The sequence below is a fragment of the Belonocnema kinseyi genome, chromosome 8 (genome assembly GCF_010883055.1).
Source record: "Belonocnema kinseyi isolate 2016_QV_RU_SX_M_011 chromosome 8, B_treatae_v1, whole genome shotgun sequence".
In the NCBI taxonomy this organism is placed as follows: Eukaryota; Metazoa; Arthropoda; class Insecta; order Hymenoptera; family Cynipidae; genus Belonocnema; species Belonocnema kinseyi.
This window is the reverse complement of record NC_046664.1, coordinates 91,679,921-91,697,690: the sequence shown is the minus strand read 5'-3', so window position 1 is coordinate 91,697,690 and position 17,770 is coordinate 91,679,921. Positions and strand designations below refer to the sequence as shown.

Sequence of the window (17,770 nt, the reverse complement as noted above, 5' to 3'; positions counted from 1 at the left end):
TGTATTCTTACATACAATCCTACTAGATTTGGCAAAATTCATGCTTTTAGAGCGCGTTCTAATGCTTCAAACGAAAATTGTGTTTTTAATGTATTCGAGGTTACGTCTGATAGCTCCGATCGGCTTTAAAAGGGATTGAAATCTTATCATTTTCGCCGCCTAATGAGAATTAAAAAACTAAGGACAAAAACAGCATTCTTATGGATTCGAATTTTCCAATACTTTTTAATGCAAGGCTTCTTACCGGGAAGCCCAGGGTGAAGCCTATTTGTCTAGTTTTTAAGTAGATATTGCAAAAATAGTGTAAATTTAAATGTTTTCTTGAATTTTCAATAACTTCCGAAATAGTCCACGTTTTTCAATGTTCTTGGGCTCATTTTGAAGCTCTTTTTTTCACCGTATCACAACAGCTTACGAGTATGAATCGTAAAAAATGTTTTTTCGAATTGCAAGAACTTGAAGTTGTAATAAAATAGTTGGATAAAATTGAAAACATCTTATCTGTTGGCAAATCAGAATAAAAGTTAAATAAATATATATTTTGAGGAAATTACATAGAAAATTCATGATTATATGTTTCGTATATTTTACAAAAATATTTTTGTTACTAAAAATAATATTTCAATTTTTCCAACTTTTCTGTTACAAATTCAAGTTCTTGCAATTCGAAAAAACATTTTTTACGATTAATACTCGTAAGGTGTTGTGATACGGTGAAAAAAACCTTCAAAATGAGCCCAAGAACATTGAAAAACGTTGACTATTTCGGAAGTTATTGAAAATTTAAGAAAACATTGAAATTTACACTATTTTTGCAATATATACTTAAAAACTAGACAAATTGGCTTCACCCTGGGCTTATTTTAAACAGAATTTCGAAAACAATCAACCTTTTAAAGAGAAATTTTTTTAGCTCCGGTATAATTAAAGCGATAAATACAACAAAAAAACAATTTTTCCAAGTGAACCCAAACTTTTGACCAGTAGTGTATATCATTAGAACATAAATAATAAATGAAATATGGATTTTCTGAATCAATCTATTTTCATTTTGATAATAACTTGAAAACAGTATTACATTAAAAAGATTTTCTCACCTTTAGTTTATTCTCCAGCCTGGCAGATTATAATAGCCGATTTGAAATTCCATTTTTACCAATGGAATCTAAGCTGCAATATATCCTTAAATATGCATTGAGAAATGAATTAAAGTAAATATGTAATAGAGTGGCCCGAAAATGTATTGGATTTTTTAAAATTTTTATGGGGAAACGTCAGAAATTTGTTCGAATAAACACAAAAATAAATGCATTTTTTTGTTTTACAGGGTTTATAGGCTAATCATGACTGTTTTTTGCAGTTTTTTCAATCCAAATTGTGTCTGGCTCATACAAGACCATTTCATAATGATAATCAGATGTGTACATAAATTGTTTAAACAATTTATTATTGCTTTTAGCCATTTTTCATAGAATGGAGTTAGAAAGACGCGGTTTTTAAAAAAAATTTCACTTGTAATCAAATTTTCAATTAAAATAAGTTATGTATATAATTGGAATCAACCAAATTAATTGTTTAAACAATTTATTATTATTAATATTATTTTTGAATAATGCTAGAAAGATGCAGTTTTTTTCTTAAATATCTGCATTTTTGTCCAATTTTCAAATAAAGAGAGGTAATAATGAATTCAGGTTATGGTTATCTTAGATACTTAGTAGCAATTATATGTTTGTCTGTTTTTCATTAGACGTAACTTAATAATTGATTAGTTTTTCTGCTGTGATATAGAAAAGATCGGTAAAAAATAAAATTGGATAAATAAATAACTTTTATATGTTTAAAATCCTACTAATTATCAAGAATTTTTTCTTTTAAAAATTCTATCAGTTCGTCCATAATATAATAATTAATTCTTCAAACATACATGTGAAAATACAAGCTTCAATGCTCTCAACATAAATAAAAAATATTTCATTCTTGAGCTCCTGAAATATTTTATATTTCTAAAATATTTAATTAGTATAAACTCAGCGAAAAAATATTTGAGCTTTAACGCTTTACTTACATTCTAAACGTTTCAATTTTAAATTGATCAACTAAAAATTTGTACATCTTTATTGGTGTTTAAAAAACAAAGCTTTGAGTATATTTGACACTCCTATACAGATTTAAAATGCAAATGATTCAATTTCGAACGTTTGATTTTAAATTGTTCAAATTAGAACATTTAACTTTGCAGTTGGTCGACTTGGAATATTCCATTTCCTATAATTATTTAACTTTGTACATTTCAATTAAAGTGTTCACCTTCTAGTACTACTTTAAAAATTGCTATACATTTTTAACTCTTCCAATTTCATATGGATACCAACTTCTGTTTCCGGTAAAGAGAAATATATTCAAAGAGAAAGTTTTTCGAGAACAGGGAAAAAGGGGGGATTGGGAAAAGGGCAAACGCAAGAAAATAGAGGAAAACTTCTCATCCCTGTTCTTTCTATTTTTATTTTATATTTGCTCCATATTCTTGTTTTTGAATCTAGTTTTAATATTCCACAAGAAATTATACAAAAATTTAACGTTTTTCCATCGAAAAAGTTGTTCTTTTTCGACCTTAGTTGATGAAATATTTAAAATACTGTGACGAGATAATTTTACGTTAAACTATGCAAGTGATTTCTGATAGTACAAAAAATCTCACGTTTAAACTATAGGGTATTGAAATGGAATAATCTCAATAACAATACAATATTTAAAAGTTTCAGGGCAGAGATTTACGTTAAAATTCAATTTTTTCAACATTTATTTTGGTGAAATTTTGGATAAATGAAGAAAATCTACCGAATTAGAATGTTTTTAAGGTCTGAAAATAGTCTATTATAATTTTAATGAAGTCCATACCCCATATAGAGCCCATCATTATACGGTTCTGCCAGAAAAATAATGGACTAAACCAAACTAAACCCTATTAAGTTCATATTTTCTAAAACATTAATTTGTTCTATATAAGTATATTTAGAAATTAGTTAATTTTTTTAAAAGAATTATTTAATGAAATAATAAATGAGAATAATTGTTACTTAAGTCCATGCATTTGAGGCCATTGTTTTCCCCGCCGCACAGCACTCGGTGTAGTTGGCTGGCAATTAAATAATGAAAATGCTTAATTATTTAGTAAAATTAAAAATACCCGCACTTATTTTGAGAAAATAAAAAAAATAGTTTTTGACTTTTTTCATCCATGTTTCGATTTTTCTCAAAAAGGGTTATTTCAATTTAAAAAATAATATAACAAAAATATTTTATTGTATGAAATTTATGTTGTTCGCTACTCCCTATTGTTTATGCCTAGATTTTTGATACATCTTTTTAACTATATAATTACGTATAAATTATAAAAATATCCAAATAGTACTATTAACTAAAAAATACCGAATTGCTTACATTTCAACGTTCCCTAAATAACTTTTAAAATGATGTTTATTTTTCTTTGCGATTGTTTACAAATGTGGTTAAATTGGTAACATTGTGAGAAACTGCGCATGCGTGAATCCAGTGGCGTAAACTGCGTTGGCCTTAGCAAAGCAAACCGAGATCTTTATTCACTTCTAAATTTTGTGATGTTATCTATAATTTTTATAAGCTCATCTCAATTCCATAGGGACTTATAAATGAATGGTTTTTAGTTCATACGAAAATTTATCATCATGTGGAAGTGCCACAAATGTGGAAAACCTGTCTACTTTGGTTAGTATCATAATGCTTAAAACTATTGGACTTTTTTTTTACAAAATGTTATTCTCTTTTCCATAAGCTTTAGAAAATTAAGAATAAATAACTCGTAATCCCTATTTTAATATTACTTTGATTGGTCTTTTTATTAGTCTAATTGACTTAATTACTAATTATTAAGACGTTAAAGAGTCGGGTCAATGTACTATTTTTGAGGTTATGTTTCCTTGACATTTTCGAAGTTTTTGGGACTCAAAATTGAACAAGCAATTATATTCCATTTTATTATGTTTACTGGCAGATTTTTAAAGTTATGAGGCAAAATTGGTAGTTTTAGTAAAGTAAAAAATGCAAAAAGGAAGTATCCGATGTTAGTTTAAAGTTTTTGAGATTGACAAAGCCCTGTAAAAATGATTTTTCAGCGGAACGCAAACAATCTTTGGGGTATGACTGGCATCCTGAGTGTTTGCGATGCGAAGAATGTGGGAAACGATTAAATCCTGGTCAACATGCAGAGGTAAACACTTATTACGCAAATCAATGTTATTTATAAGATTTTTGCTCTTAAACTTAAGGCCCTGTTTTAGAGTAACTTATTCATTTATGCATTTACAACATTTTATTTCTTTTCCGAATACATCTTCTTAAACTAAATTAAGCGTAAGCCCGAACAAGCCTAAAATCTGAATCTCAGTTGAAAAATTCGAAATTTTGAATACTTAAGATTTAATTTACGAATTTGTTACTTTTGTGCAGCATAAAGGCGTTCCATATTGCCATGTTCCTTGTTATGGAGCCCTTTTTGGACCTCAATTATTTGGTCATGGTACACGAGTTGAGTCGCATACCAGTTTTGGAAAAAAGGAAGTTCGCTCGACACTGCCGAGGTAATATTATTAAAATAATAATTTCAGAAATACCAAAGTAGAGGTAGTTAACAAATTAAATTTACTCTTGCTAAGATCGCATTTGGAATCGAAGTTGAAGGTCTTCAATCAGTATTATGAAGGCAAAAGCGGTGGAATTCGGAGCCGTGAGGTAAGATAGAACAGTAATCAATAGTAAGAGAATTCCGCAATAAATTCCAAAGTTATTATAACATAGTATGATAATCAAGGTTAACGGACGCTTGATTCTGGAAGGAGCATTGAGAATATACTGGGGTGTTCGAGGAGTAATTCACCTCAAAGAAGACGACGATCAACGAACCGTAGTAACTGCTCGGCACAGAAACTCCTGCCGAAGAAGTGTCACTGATGTTTGTAGTTTTTTAATTTTAAAGACGAGATTATAGAAATCTTGACTATCCAGCTCGATAATAATTAATTTGTTACCAGGAAGATGAGAAGGATGAAGTAATAGACACTTCGAAAGATATATCATCAGCGGAAAGTCACTTGGAAAGTGAACCAGAATCAATTCCAACCTCTCCAGATCATCTCAAAAGTTTGACTCTGCCAATGAAGCTGGAAGTTAAAACTATGGAGTGGGATGAACTTGATGAATTGCTCCAGGTATGGAAATAAAAATTCTTCTTCTACAAAAAATATTATACGAGTAGAAAATGCCAGATTTCAAAGATATTACATTTCAAAATATATAAAAGGAATTAAAAGATTTCAAACGCTTTCAAAAATATTTTAGAAAATGTCTAAGATTTCAAAGATTCTAAAAGATTTCTGAAATCTTTCCGTAAATATTTCTTCAAACCCAGGGTGGCCGTTTTAATCTAATGTGAGTGAAACTCTGTAATTTCAAATTTTTTAATCTGAAATTTAAAAATGTTTTAAATGAAAACTTTTGTGTTTAAACGCTCAATAATTGACACGTATAAAATGGAAGCTATTTATATTTTTTCATTTAAAAATTTAACATGAAATTCAGTCAGACTGAAAAAATTAAATTTTTTTTCTTTTATAAACTGTGCAGTTCAAAGATTCTGATTCAGTAAAAAAATATAATTCAAAGTTATCATTTTCAAAGCTCTAAATTGAAGAAAGACTTTTTTTGAAAATCAGTACTTTTTAAATAAGATTGGTTTAATTGTTAGTTATACATCAAAAGTGTTTGTTATTAAATATTTTTCATTATTATCTTCAATTAATTTTTTTTTTAAATAAAAAATAATTTTCTCAGGAATGTCAAGAAAATGGTTTATCTTAAAAAATATGAAAATCCTTAAAAATGTTGAACATTTTATTTCAATATCTTCCAGATTCCGTCGCAATCATTAAAAAGGAAATATATCTGTGAAATACCTTTCAAATGATAAGAATTTGTCCTGAAATGTTGACAAAATCCTGCCGAATGGAAAATATTTGCCTTGAAATATTCTAGATTCTTTGTTTAGTTTAGTAAATGTTTTTAAATAACCTCTTGAAATTAATTTTTGAAAATAAAAATCATTTGAATTTTTCCTTCGAATCTTAAGAAAGTTTTTTTTTATTATTTTAAAAATCTTTCACTTTCATTTTATTACTTGAAGTAATTGCAAGTTTTAAATTAAATATGAATCTTTTAAAATCTAATAAATATCTTTCCAACTACCCGATTTTTGTAAGTGTTCATTTGTTATTTATGCATCGTAACTTAACAGTTTCACTTAATTTTTTTTCAAGGACAATTAAAATTGTAACTTTCAAAGTTTCAATTTAGCTTTTTTCAATTTTAACGTTGATAACGATTCAATTTTACAATTCTTTATTACTTTTGAATATTTGATTCATATTTGCTTGTTTTAAGTGATCATAAAATATTTGCTAAATATTAAGTAATTATTTTTTAGAAATTTTCAAATTAGGTGCGTTAAAAATGGAATATTTTAGATTGAAGAAATATTTGCATAACATTTTAAATTAAATTAAGGCGTTTGACCACGAATATGTTAATTTGGCGTTATTTCAAAACTGAAAATACTGTGTCGTGTAAATATAAAAATTCCTTAAAATGGTACAATTTGCCCACTAAAAATGAATATAATAGAATAAAAAAGCGACTTAAATCTTTTCCGGAATAGTGAGTTTTCTCGCATGACGTCGCGATCATGCTCGGACAAGTGGAAATATCTGGAATGTTAGCATAGTTGTTCTCATAAGAGCGCAGACAAGTTTTTGTAAAGGTAAGTTTTAAAGGTCTGAAGACTAATATTTACCAAGTGTACAATGTATTTTTTCAGTCATGTTCCACTCGTTTGTCGAATAACGACCTTTCAGTTTCTCGAAATATGTACAATCAACTTTCCGAAATTTGTCGTCAGAGTACCCGTCTTCATACACTAGCCTACAATTTTTTATGACGTCATGCTAAAATATTAAATTAAAATCAACGAGGGCTTCCCCCTCTTCGGGCCTCTTTTTTAATTGATGAGCCACTGATGCGGGTGTGAGCGTACAGGGAACGTGGTGGGAGGTGACAATTTCAAATAAGTGCGTTTAGGGGGGTTAAAATAATTGGAAGTTTACTGTAATATATAAAGTTCCGATCGGACGTTTACATTTGTTTTACTACTAAGAATGTTGAATTGAAACAGTTCAATTTTTAACGTTGAAATCTGTAAAGTCTTTAGTTTCGCGCGGATTCAGAATAATTTTTTAAAATCAATTATTGTGTACTTTTTAATACTTAAAGTACAATTCAATTTTGAAACTGCATTTTAAGAATCATCACATTAAACATTTACACTTAAAAATGGAGATCTGAATTGAACAAATTTCGAATGAAGGATTTTATAATTATAAACTGAATTGTACCATAATTGAAATAGTTCAAAATTGAATTTAACATTTAAAAAAGTTAAAATCAAATTTATTAAATATTTTAAAATGATTTCTAAAAAAAAGCACAGACTGAAACATTATTTTAAATTGCATTATGTCGTAATTTGATATAAAATTAATTATTTCAAGTGACTGGATAGATTTTTCTTCTAAAAATTTGTAAAATTCCCAGTCATTTCCCGGTCCAGCGGCCACCTTGTAAGAGAAGAAAGCATAAGCTGGTTCATATTAACTATTTTTAGCCTTAAAATAGTTTATTCATGATTGTAACAATTCTAAACCTATTATTAATCAACATTGGAATAAGCGACAAAAACATCAAATGAAATAAAAAAATAAAACCCTGATTTCTATCAAGATCGTGAACTCAGTAATCACAGTACCTACCTGTATTGTCGTCAAAAAGGTGACATTTTTGTCTAAAATAGGTGGCAAATAGGTGATAAAAAATGTTAAATAAGACAAACAAACACGTTGTAATTTGTTGCAAACCGGGAGATGACCAGACATTTTTTTCTTCGATTAAAACGGCTACCCTGAAAAATGGAGTATTTACATTTCCACTGAGAACTAATTTTCAATTTAAAATTAAAACTATTTTTTTACAAGTATATTAAATTTTTTACCTCTTAGTTAAATCCGTTAACAAATGGTTAAATTTTCAAGCAAAAAAGATAAATAGTCTGCATCTTTAAACCATAAAAGTTCGATTTTTAACCAAAAAATTAAGTGGATGAATTTCTATCAAGAAAAAGTAATTTTCAATGAAAAAAACTGTAATAAAAACGAATTTTCTACAAAAAAGTTTAATTTTGTACCAAATTTTTTAATTTTCAATAAAATAGTCTAATCCTCAACCAAAAAAGATAAATCTTCAACTAAGAAGTTGCATTTTTAACAAAAAAACTCAAAAAGAGATGAAGTTTCTATCAAAAAATGAATTTTCTACAAAGACAAATTTTTCAGTCAAGAATGAAAAATAATGTTAACCAAACTGTTGAATTTTCAATTAAAAATATGGATGTTTATCAAAAAATGTTATAGTTGATATTTCCATAACAAAATTTTAATTAAAAACAAAAAACAGTTTGTTGAATTTTCAAGCCAAAAAGCCTAATTCTCTATAAAACAATTTAATTTTGAAAACGAGAACATGAAATAACAACAAAAAAGTTTATTTACAATTAATCAGTTGACTTTTTTAACAAAATATTTGAATTTACAAAAAAAAACAACATTTTTACAACAAAAATCTGTCCGCTTCGCGGGCACAATCTCATCGCGCGCGGCTCGCTTCGCTCGCAAGTTTGAGCGCGCTTCGGGCGCGCGATGGCTTAATCTCGCGCTTCGCGCTCGGATATTTATTCTTTGCATTTAGAATGCTTGAAAAAAACTTTTTCAAGAAGATTTCTTTCAGATGGCAGTATTTATATGCGTCTTCATATTCTGAATTGTCTACTTAATTAAGTATAGTCAAAGATTAAGCTTCTCAAAGCTCTGTAGGCTTTGAGGTACACATTCTCATCGTGACACTCGCGCTGCGTGCTCGATTTCCGACAGACATTTGTAAACAGGTTTTGTTGGGGCTTTTTTCTCGTAACTTTCGTCGTTCTTCCACACATTTTTTTATATTTTTTTTCAACGTTATTTTTCACGAATAAAACAAAAAGTACGCATCCTATCAAGAAGTGATTCTTAACGAAATTGTAAATCTTTTTGGGATAACCATTTTTGTTAATTCATCTTTTTTCATATCCTACATAGTTTGTCCACAAAATGGAATTTTTTATTTTCCATTATTTTTTGTGCAATCAAAATTTGAATTTTCAATTTTTAAAGAATATCCAAAAATTGGTTGTGATAATCTTGTAGGGCTTTCAAAAAGAAATGTTTTTCTTCTCTTGACTTTTTTTCATATCGTGCGTTGTTCGGCTTCAAATTTTGATTTTCGGTTCATTAAAAAAATTTTGAAACCTCTATAACTCTGATAATTTTTTTTTGTCGAAAAAAGTCACAAGGATAAATTGTTTGTTCTTTTTAATACTATAAATATTGGTACATAGTATTTTCAAATTCAGAAAAAAGTGGTCTCAACAATTTTCAAAATGCACTCGCTTTTTATATTTTCATCAAAAATGGCTGGTTCACGAACTCGTCCTTTCTTTCAGGACCTAAAAAAAGTGTGCCAAAGATGAATTTGATTCGTTCATTTTTTCGAGAGTTATCGTGTTTACGGACGGCCGGACGGACAGACAGACATACGCCATCGTGAAAACCTGATTTTCGGATTCAGGGGGTCTCGAAACGTGGAGATCCGTTGAAAAAGTGTGATGTCAAATTTCCGACAATTCTAATACTTTCTCAATCATAAATGATGAGAATGTAAAAAGAATTGTTAATTTTATTTTTTAACCAAATACGAACTTACAACTAAAATTACGAATCTTTGACGAAAAAAAAATGAAATTTGAAAAAATTCGTTCAACTTTCAACCAAGGAGTGGAATTTTTAATGAATAATTTTTTTTGTTCAAAATTCTACTTTTTGGTTACATATTCTACTATTTAGTTAAAGATTTAATTATTTTGTTGGAAATTGAAGTCTTTTGTTTAAAAGTAATCGTTTTTGGTCGAATATTTATATTGTTTGGTAGAAAATTAATTTTTTTTATTTAAAAAGTCTTATATTGTATTTTTGTTTAAGAAATAATCTCTTTGAATTAAAAAATATACTTTTTGTGAAAATTCAACCATTTTTTTTAAAAAGTTATCGTTTTTGGTCAAAAATGTATACTTTTATAGAGAATTAATATTTTTTGGTTTAAAAATCTTTTTTTTTGTAGTTGTTACAAATTCAACTTTTATGTTGTTAGAGATTTAATAATTCTTATTGAAGTATAATATTATATTTTTTGTGTTTAGTTAAAAACTTTACAAATTCGTTGAAAGTTTAATTATTTTATTGAAAATTCCAGTTGTTTCTTAAAAAGTAACCTTTTTTTGTTTAAAATTAATCTCTTGGTTTCAAAAATCTGTTATTTGGTTCAAAATTGATCTTTTTTAAGTGAAAGTTAGTTCTTTTGATCAAAAACAAAAAAGTATCGTATATCTGTTCCAGAATTAATCTGATTTTAACTGTTTTGTTAAAAAGACATATTTGTTTGTCGAAAATTCATCCTTTTTGGATTGAAATTTCTCTTTTACTTGAGAAATCGTCTTTTTGAGTGCCAAATTTAACTATTTGCTAAAAAAATCACCTTTTGGCTAAAAATTCATCTCTTGGTTAAAAATTCTACTATTTTTTTGAAAATTCAACTATTTTCTTAAAAAGTAATTTTTTAAAATCAAAATTTCAACTGATTTATTGAATACTTGTATTTTTGGATAGAATATCCATCCTTTTGGTATAAACATCCTCATTTGTTAGAAAAGTCATATTTTCAGTTGAAAATACGTCTTCCTTGCTTCAATATTAAACTGGCTTATAAAATATTCATATTTTCAAATGAAAAATTTAAATTATGTTTCAAATTCAACTCTTCCTGTTTGAAGTTTAAACTCCTTCGTTTGAAAATTCGAACATTTGGTTCAAGATTCGTCGACTAGGAAGGTTTAATAAAAACTGTATTTGGTGTGCAAATTGTAATTTTGAATAAAATGTTACTTTTTCAATTGAAAAAAGGTGACAAAAGATGAGAAAACCCAAAATAGGGGAAAAAGGTGACATATTCCTAAAAAAAGGTGACAAATAGTGAGAAAATTGAAAATAGGTGACAAAACGTGACAAAAGGTGAATAGGTGCCACTCTCTGATGACTGTGAACTCTAAACGAAAAATATCAAAGATTTCAAAGATGTCAGAATATCTTTCAAGTGTGATGAATCCCTCGGGAAATATGAATGTTATATTAAATGTAACCATTTTCAGGTGGAGAGGAAAGTAGAAGATGGCAATAAACTGTATTCGACAATGCCAGAGAATCTTCCGTCAATTAGCTCACATTCCAGTAACGACACGCCACCGCTTTCAGCCCGATCAAGTCTTGAGAGTCAAGACAAGAATGGATCGGAGATTAGTAGTCCTGGGACCCGAAATAATAAGGGGAGCGAAAGCAGTGTGAATAGTACGCCGACACACAGTGTCGACTGTTCTTCTAGTACAGAGACTCCGGTTTATCATGGCACTCCAAACAAAAATGGCACTCTTCGTCGAGTGGAGTACTACGATAGTTTAGAGAAACATATAGCTAGCAATAGATCTATCGATAGTGATCAGAGTTGGATCGACAAGGGTTTGAATCGCTCTATGTCGGGACCAGATTGTCTGCAGAGGCATCGAAATGACAGCGATACCGATTCTGTCAATTCCCTTCACTTCAGAGATGATGATAACTTGACTATGTCCACTGACAGTGGATTGGAGGTTCGTGATAAATATCATAAATAAAGTTGAGATAAGTTCAGGGTAATAGGTAGAGAAATATAGAGTCTAGATTTAGATGTTTAAATGAAACAGAATCATGGATTTTACTGACATCCAGGATCCAGTATTCTAGAAAACTTGTATTTGTTAACAGTTGGATGGCGTTGTTCTACGACGAAAGCAAGGCTCGACAGCAATCAGGCGTCGTCCAGGCGGAAGGCGTCAATCTCGTAATCGGCTTCGACGTCGCTGCTCAATCAATGGGCACTTTTATAATCGGGAAACGAGTTTTTTCACGCCGCCACACGGTTCACAGATGTCCGTCTGGGTCACTAGTCTCGTGAGCACTCAGGAAGTTATCAACCTGATGCTTGACAAATATAAGGTCGATGCTAAGCCTGACAATTTTGCACTGTTTGTTGTTCGCGATAACGGAGGTGAGTTCCCTTTTACCCTACCTTTACACGTTATGGTGGGAACGATTTTAACTGAAAGTTTCTGGCCAATGGGATTTTATTTTTGTTTGTAGTTCTTTGGCATTCTACGAAAATTTCAGGCCAAATTAATAATAATAAGGTAAACCGACCATTACTGGGACATTGTAAAAACTATGTTTATTACTGGAACAATAATGAATATCGTTGAGTATCTTTCATGTTCTAACATAAATCATAAAAGTAAAAGTTTTCAAGTATTTTTAAAGTTCTTATGAATTAATTACGAGTATTTATTTTTGCTTTAAAAAGTTATATATTTAGTAAAAAATCAAGAATATCCAAAATCTCTGAATGAACTGCTGCAAAATCTTCCTTTTTTGTATCTTAAAACTTTCCGTATGACTTTTATAGTCTTGTTTGTGGTTTGCACAATAATTGCGTTGCCAAATACTGAGACGGTCACTTTCGTCGTGTTTTTAAGTAAATTTCACAGCATTGTGTTAGTGACATTAAAAATATTGTTTATATTATTTGCACGCTTGCCGTTCAATTGATTATTTATTCTAAAAAAGTTGTTCAAAGTACTTTATTACAACCTTCAATTATAACCTGAAATTTTGGCAACTGCTTAGCTAAATAATTTAATAGTAATAAAATTAATGTTTCAATAAAAATTAGTAAGTATGTATTAAAATTTAACATTATAGATTATTATTAGCAATTTACTTGAAAATTCAACTATTTGGTTGTAAATGAACTTTTCTGTTGAAAAATTAAATTTTCGAGTTAAAAATATAACTGTTTTGAAGAAAACTCGTCTTTTTGCCATGAAAATGCATTCTTTTTAGTTGAAAAGTCTACTATTATATTTTTGATTCAGAATTCAACTTAATTAAAATTAATACATTAATTGGAAAAAGTGTTCAAACAATTTCAATTATTGTTTGGTTGAAAATTTAATTACTTTCTCAACAACATTATTTTTTTCTTTGAAAATTAAAAAGTTTTAACGTTATTTAAAATATGAGAAATAACAAGTTATTTTTTTAATGAAAATTTTAAAACGTTGATATGAATTTTATTAAAAAATGAAGAAAAATAGATTTCTTAATAATTTATTCTTGTTTTTAATGTATTCTATAATTGTAAGTAAATTTTACCATTTTATTTTGATAAACTTCATTGGAGTTTCCTTGTCCCAGTATTGGCTTCTTTTGTTTCCCACTTATGGATATTTCCCAATATTCTTACACTACTAATGGATGATCTGACTATCTTCAAAAATATCTACTTATATGGACTATATTTATTGGAATCTTAAAAATTATTAAGTTTAAATAAAAAATAAATCTATAAATTAATTGTCTTGTCAACACTTTAAGTAGCATGAATTTGTTCCTTTTGCATGTCAATAATCCTGCAGATGATACTAATTAATAATATTTATTATCTTTAAAATTTTTTTAATTTCAATCTAAACTTATAGTTTTTTGAATTTGCAATTCTGAAATAGTATAATTTCTTAGACTTAGAAACTAAAGTTTTTTTTCGCTTAAAAAGCTTAAATTCGAAAAATATTTGGTTAGAATTGTCATAATTTTGGGGGGTTTTCAATTTACAGTGTTACAGTGTTAGCCATTACTTTCAAATTGTACAATTTTTGATATTTTATTTTGAAATATTGTCGAATTTTGAAGTCCTTCAGGGAATTAACATATACACGGGCATTATTTATTAACTGCCCGAATCTAAGAATAGGGTTGTTTCCAAAGTCAGATATAATTTTTCCAATAAATGGATCTTATAGTATATAAAACTCTTATTATAAAAACGCTCATAAAATATTTTTTTCATATTGTTTACTATTTTTAATTTAATGTTGAAATATGAATTTTTTATCACGATGTCGATTGGAGGGCCCCTTTGACGTCAAAGGGGTCGAATTTTCCACCAATCACAGCTCACGTGTCAGTGACTCTCACATATCTTTTTCTGTGCCGATGTTTTGTTTTGGTTATGTGCACATCGAAAATGGAAGTCGCAAAATATTGTTTAAAAAAATGTCAAAGGAGGGTTTCGTAAAAACCAATAGAGAAAATCTACCGAAAATAGATATATTTATGGTATGTACAAAGAATTTAATGAAAAATTACTTAAATGTAGCCATGTTTACTGAATCATTCATAAATATGTAAGATTTAAAAATGTGTTAATAATATGGTTGTTTCGCGATTTTAGATAAAATAATTTCAATCCGAACTGAAAGTGAGTTATAATTATTTCTTATGTAGAGTCGTTCAACAGAAAAAAATTATTAAAATTTGAAGGCGGTAAAACACTGATTCAAGTTGGTGTCACGTGGGTGTCACGTGACTCAGAGTTTCTCATAATTATCTATCAATGTAACGATGCGAAACTCATGATGAAGAGGTTAGGCCATGGTCCGCTATCAATTCAGACTATTTTGATTTGATAGCTTTATTTATTCATGATTATGATATGTCTACAATTAAGTAATTTTTAAATGAATTTTTAATACAAAAGTTTTCGTTTTAAATGTTTTTCTAATGTTTATAATGTTTTCTAAAGAATATTTTACAACTTCAATTTTCGATGTACACATAGCCAAAACCAAAGATCGGCACAGAAAAAGATATTTGAGAATCACTGACACGTGAGCTGTGATTGGTGGAAAATCTTACCACTTTGACGTCAAATAGGCCCAACAATCGACATCGTGATAGAAAATTCATATTTCAACATTAAATTAGAACTAGTAAATAATACTTGAAAAGTACTTTATGGTTGTTTTTAACATGAGAATTTTATATACTAAAAGATCCATTTATTTGGAAAAATGATATCTGACTTTGGAAACAACCCTATTGCACTTACTGCTTTCCTTCAACATAATACTGACTCTTAAACTAAATATTACAAAAGGATAACTTTTTTTGTCACATAATCCTTAACAAATAAAAATAGTCTGAATTGATAGCAGACCGTGGCCTAACCTCTTTATCATGAGTTTCGTATCGTCACATTGATAGATAATTATGAGAACCTCTGAATCATGTGACACCAATTTGGATAAGTGTTTTACCGCCTTCAATTTTTAATAATTTTTTTCTGTTGAGCGACAAAAAAGAAAAATATATATAACCGAACTTCGATTAAGATTAAAATTATGTATTAACAAATTATTTTATCTAAAATCGCGAAGCAACCCTATTGATCTGGCTTTATTGGGCTCAAAAAAAAATTGGAATTTGATGATAGTCTGAAGAAAAAATGATCCTTTTTTGTTCATTTTTTTTTTGTTTATTTAAAGGAAAGCTTAGGTTTTTTCTTTAAATAACTCAAGGTTAAAAGTGCGAAAAAAATCCGCGAAGTATGATTTTTAATAGCATTTAAGCCTAATTGATGACTTGAAAAAATGTTTGCTAACCAGGAAAGACCAGAAATTTGTTTTCGTTTTAGAGCCCACCTTGAAATATTTCAGATTTTTATGGAGAATTTGTCTGCTAATATTGTAAAGTAATTCTTAAGTAATAGCCTTAATGATTTTACAATTTTAAATTCAAGTCCTCTAAAATTTTAATTAAACATTTTGAATTTAATGCTTCCAGAAGAAATTCGAAACAATGAAAAATTAAGGAAACAATTGATCAAATTCAAGCCTTAAAAGTCAGAAGATTTTAGGACTAGGCTTTAAAAAATGAATTAAAAAAAAATTTTAATAATAAACATTTGAAATTCAATGTGAAAAAAACCAAAATTTCGAAGTAATTGGGTTAAAATGGTGCAATATAAAAAAATTGGAATCATGGCGATCTTGTTTTTTATTCTTCATTAAATTTTAAATGTAATATCTTAAAATTGTCCGATATTTACTTGGAGGCTTAAAAAAATTAGTTCTCTTAAATTGAAGAATATCTGAATTGTATATTTGAAGAATAAATAATTATTAAAAAGAAAGTTTTAATATTACAATTCTGGGTAATTAACAATTTTTTAGTTTTAAGTTAAGTTCGGGTAAATTAAAAACTTTAGAATTTCAGAAGCTTGGACTTTGAAACATTCAATTTAGTTTCCGTTCTCATGAAAAGGTCAATTTTTTTATATTTCGGTCTGAAATTTTTCAATATTTGAGGCTTTTAATGAAACAAATTTCAAAGTTTTCGATTTTAAACCCTTGTATTTAGAGAAATTATGCAAGTTAAATTCCTTTCTGTTTCATTCGATATATTGTCTTTTTTTAATTTACCGAATCTAAAATTGTTACGTTTTCAATTCAAAATCGTCCAATATTTTTTTTCAAACTATTTCTTAAAACTATTCAAAATTATCAGTTATTTCTCCAAAAATGTTTGACGCGCGCCTGGTGCTTTGTTGCCAGCTTAAAATAATCGATTGGACCCTTTAAAACACACACACACACACACACACACACACACACACACACACACACACACACACACACACACACACACACACACACACACACACACACACACACACACACACACATATTCGGTTCGGTTTTGATTCCTCTAGAATCAAACCGAAGGGCCTATGACAAGGCCACCGAACGCGTCCTCGGGTTGCGGATAGAGGGTCCCTGTACCAAGGGTTTCTGCTGAATATGGTTACAAAAATAAGTAGGCAGTCGCGGACAATTGTCCAGGGGTGGTCCCGAAGGAACTAATCCCTAAGCGGAGGTGTGAAAACCGTGCCGAAAGCTGAATGGCACCTGGGTGAGGTGTCTAGAACGGTGACTCTGGAATACCGGACGACCTCTCAGAGTAAGCAGCCTTATCCTTGCAGCAACGTCTGCGAAACCATGCTGAACTACTCCGTAAAAGGGGCTATGTAAGCGGAACGCCTACTCTACCTTAGCTAGAACAAGCCGTCAGAGAAAATCAACAGTTTCTCTCTGACCCATCTCGACTCTTCCAAGACCCTCCAGTTACTGTCGAACACCCACCCAAACCAGGGGAGGTCGAAGTATTTTGGACAGAAGTCTACGAAGTTTAGCATAGACTGGACGAAGACTCAGAAAATATAAATAGCTTCAAGGAGTTATGTGTTGCCCTCATAACACCTGATAAAGAATGCCCACCCATCACTACCGAGGAGGTGAAAAAAGTATTAAGAGGGATGAAGAACTATTGCGCACCGGGACCAGATTGTATCAAAACTTTCTGGTGGAAGAAGTTTTCTTCAACCCATCAGCATTTGGCCCGTATTTTCACCTCATATTTGAAGTCGGAGGAGCCGATTCCAGAGTGGTTGGTGGAAAGGCGCACAATACTCCTGCCGGAAATAGGCAACTTAGCTGACCCGAAGAACTACAGGCCAATAACTTGTCTGAACACGCTTTATAAGATATTCACAGCTATCC

At 29.4% G+C, this 17,770-nt stretch overlaps 1 protein-coding gene across 3 annotated transcripts in view; it reads left to right on the top strand.

The window, feature by feature from the left end:
* Positions 1-3,573: 3,573 nt before the first annotated feature.
* Positions 3,574-17,770, top strand: part of LOC117178205 — a 17,636-nt gene continuing 3,439 nt past the window's right edge. For all 3 annotated transcript variants that reach the window (XM_033369505.1, XM_033369506.1, XM_033369504.1), the window contains exons 1-8: positions 3,574-3,747; positions 4,155-4,249; positions 4,489-4,619; positions 4,695-4,770; positions 4,850-4,990; positions 5,070-5,246; positions 11,435-11,929; positions 12,084-12,366. In XM_033369505.1, the coding sequence (XP_033225396.1) occupies positions 3,708-3,747; positions 4,155-4,249; positions 4,489-4,619; positions 4,695-4,770; positions 4,850-4,990; positions 5,070-5,246; positions 11,435-11,929; positions 12,084-12,366 (1,438 nt within the window). In that variant the 5' untranslated portion in view covers positions 3,574-3,707. The remainder of the gene's footprint in view (positions 3,748-4,154; positions 4,250-4,488; positions 4,620-4,694; positions 4,771-4,849; positions 4,991-5,069; positions 5,247-11,434; positions 11,930-12,083; positions 12,367-17,770) is intronic.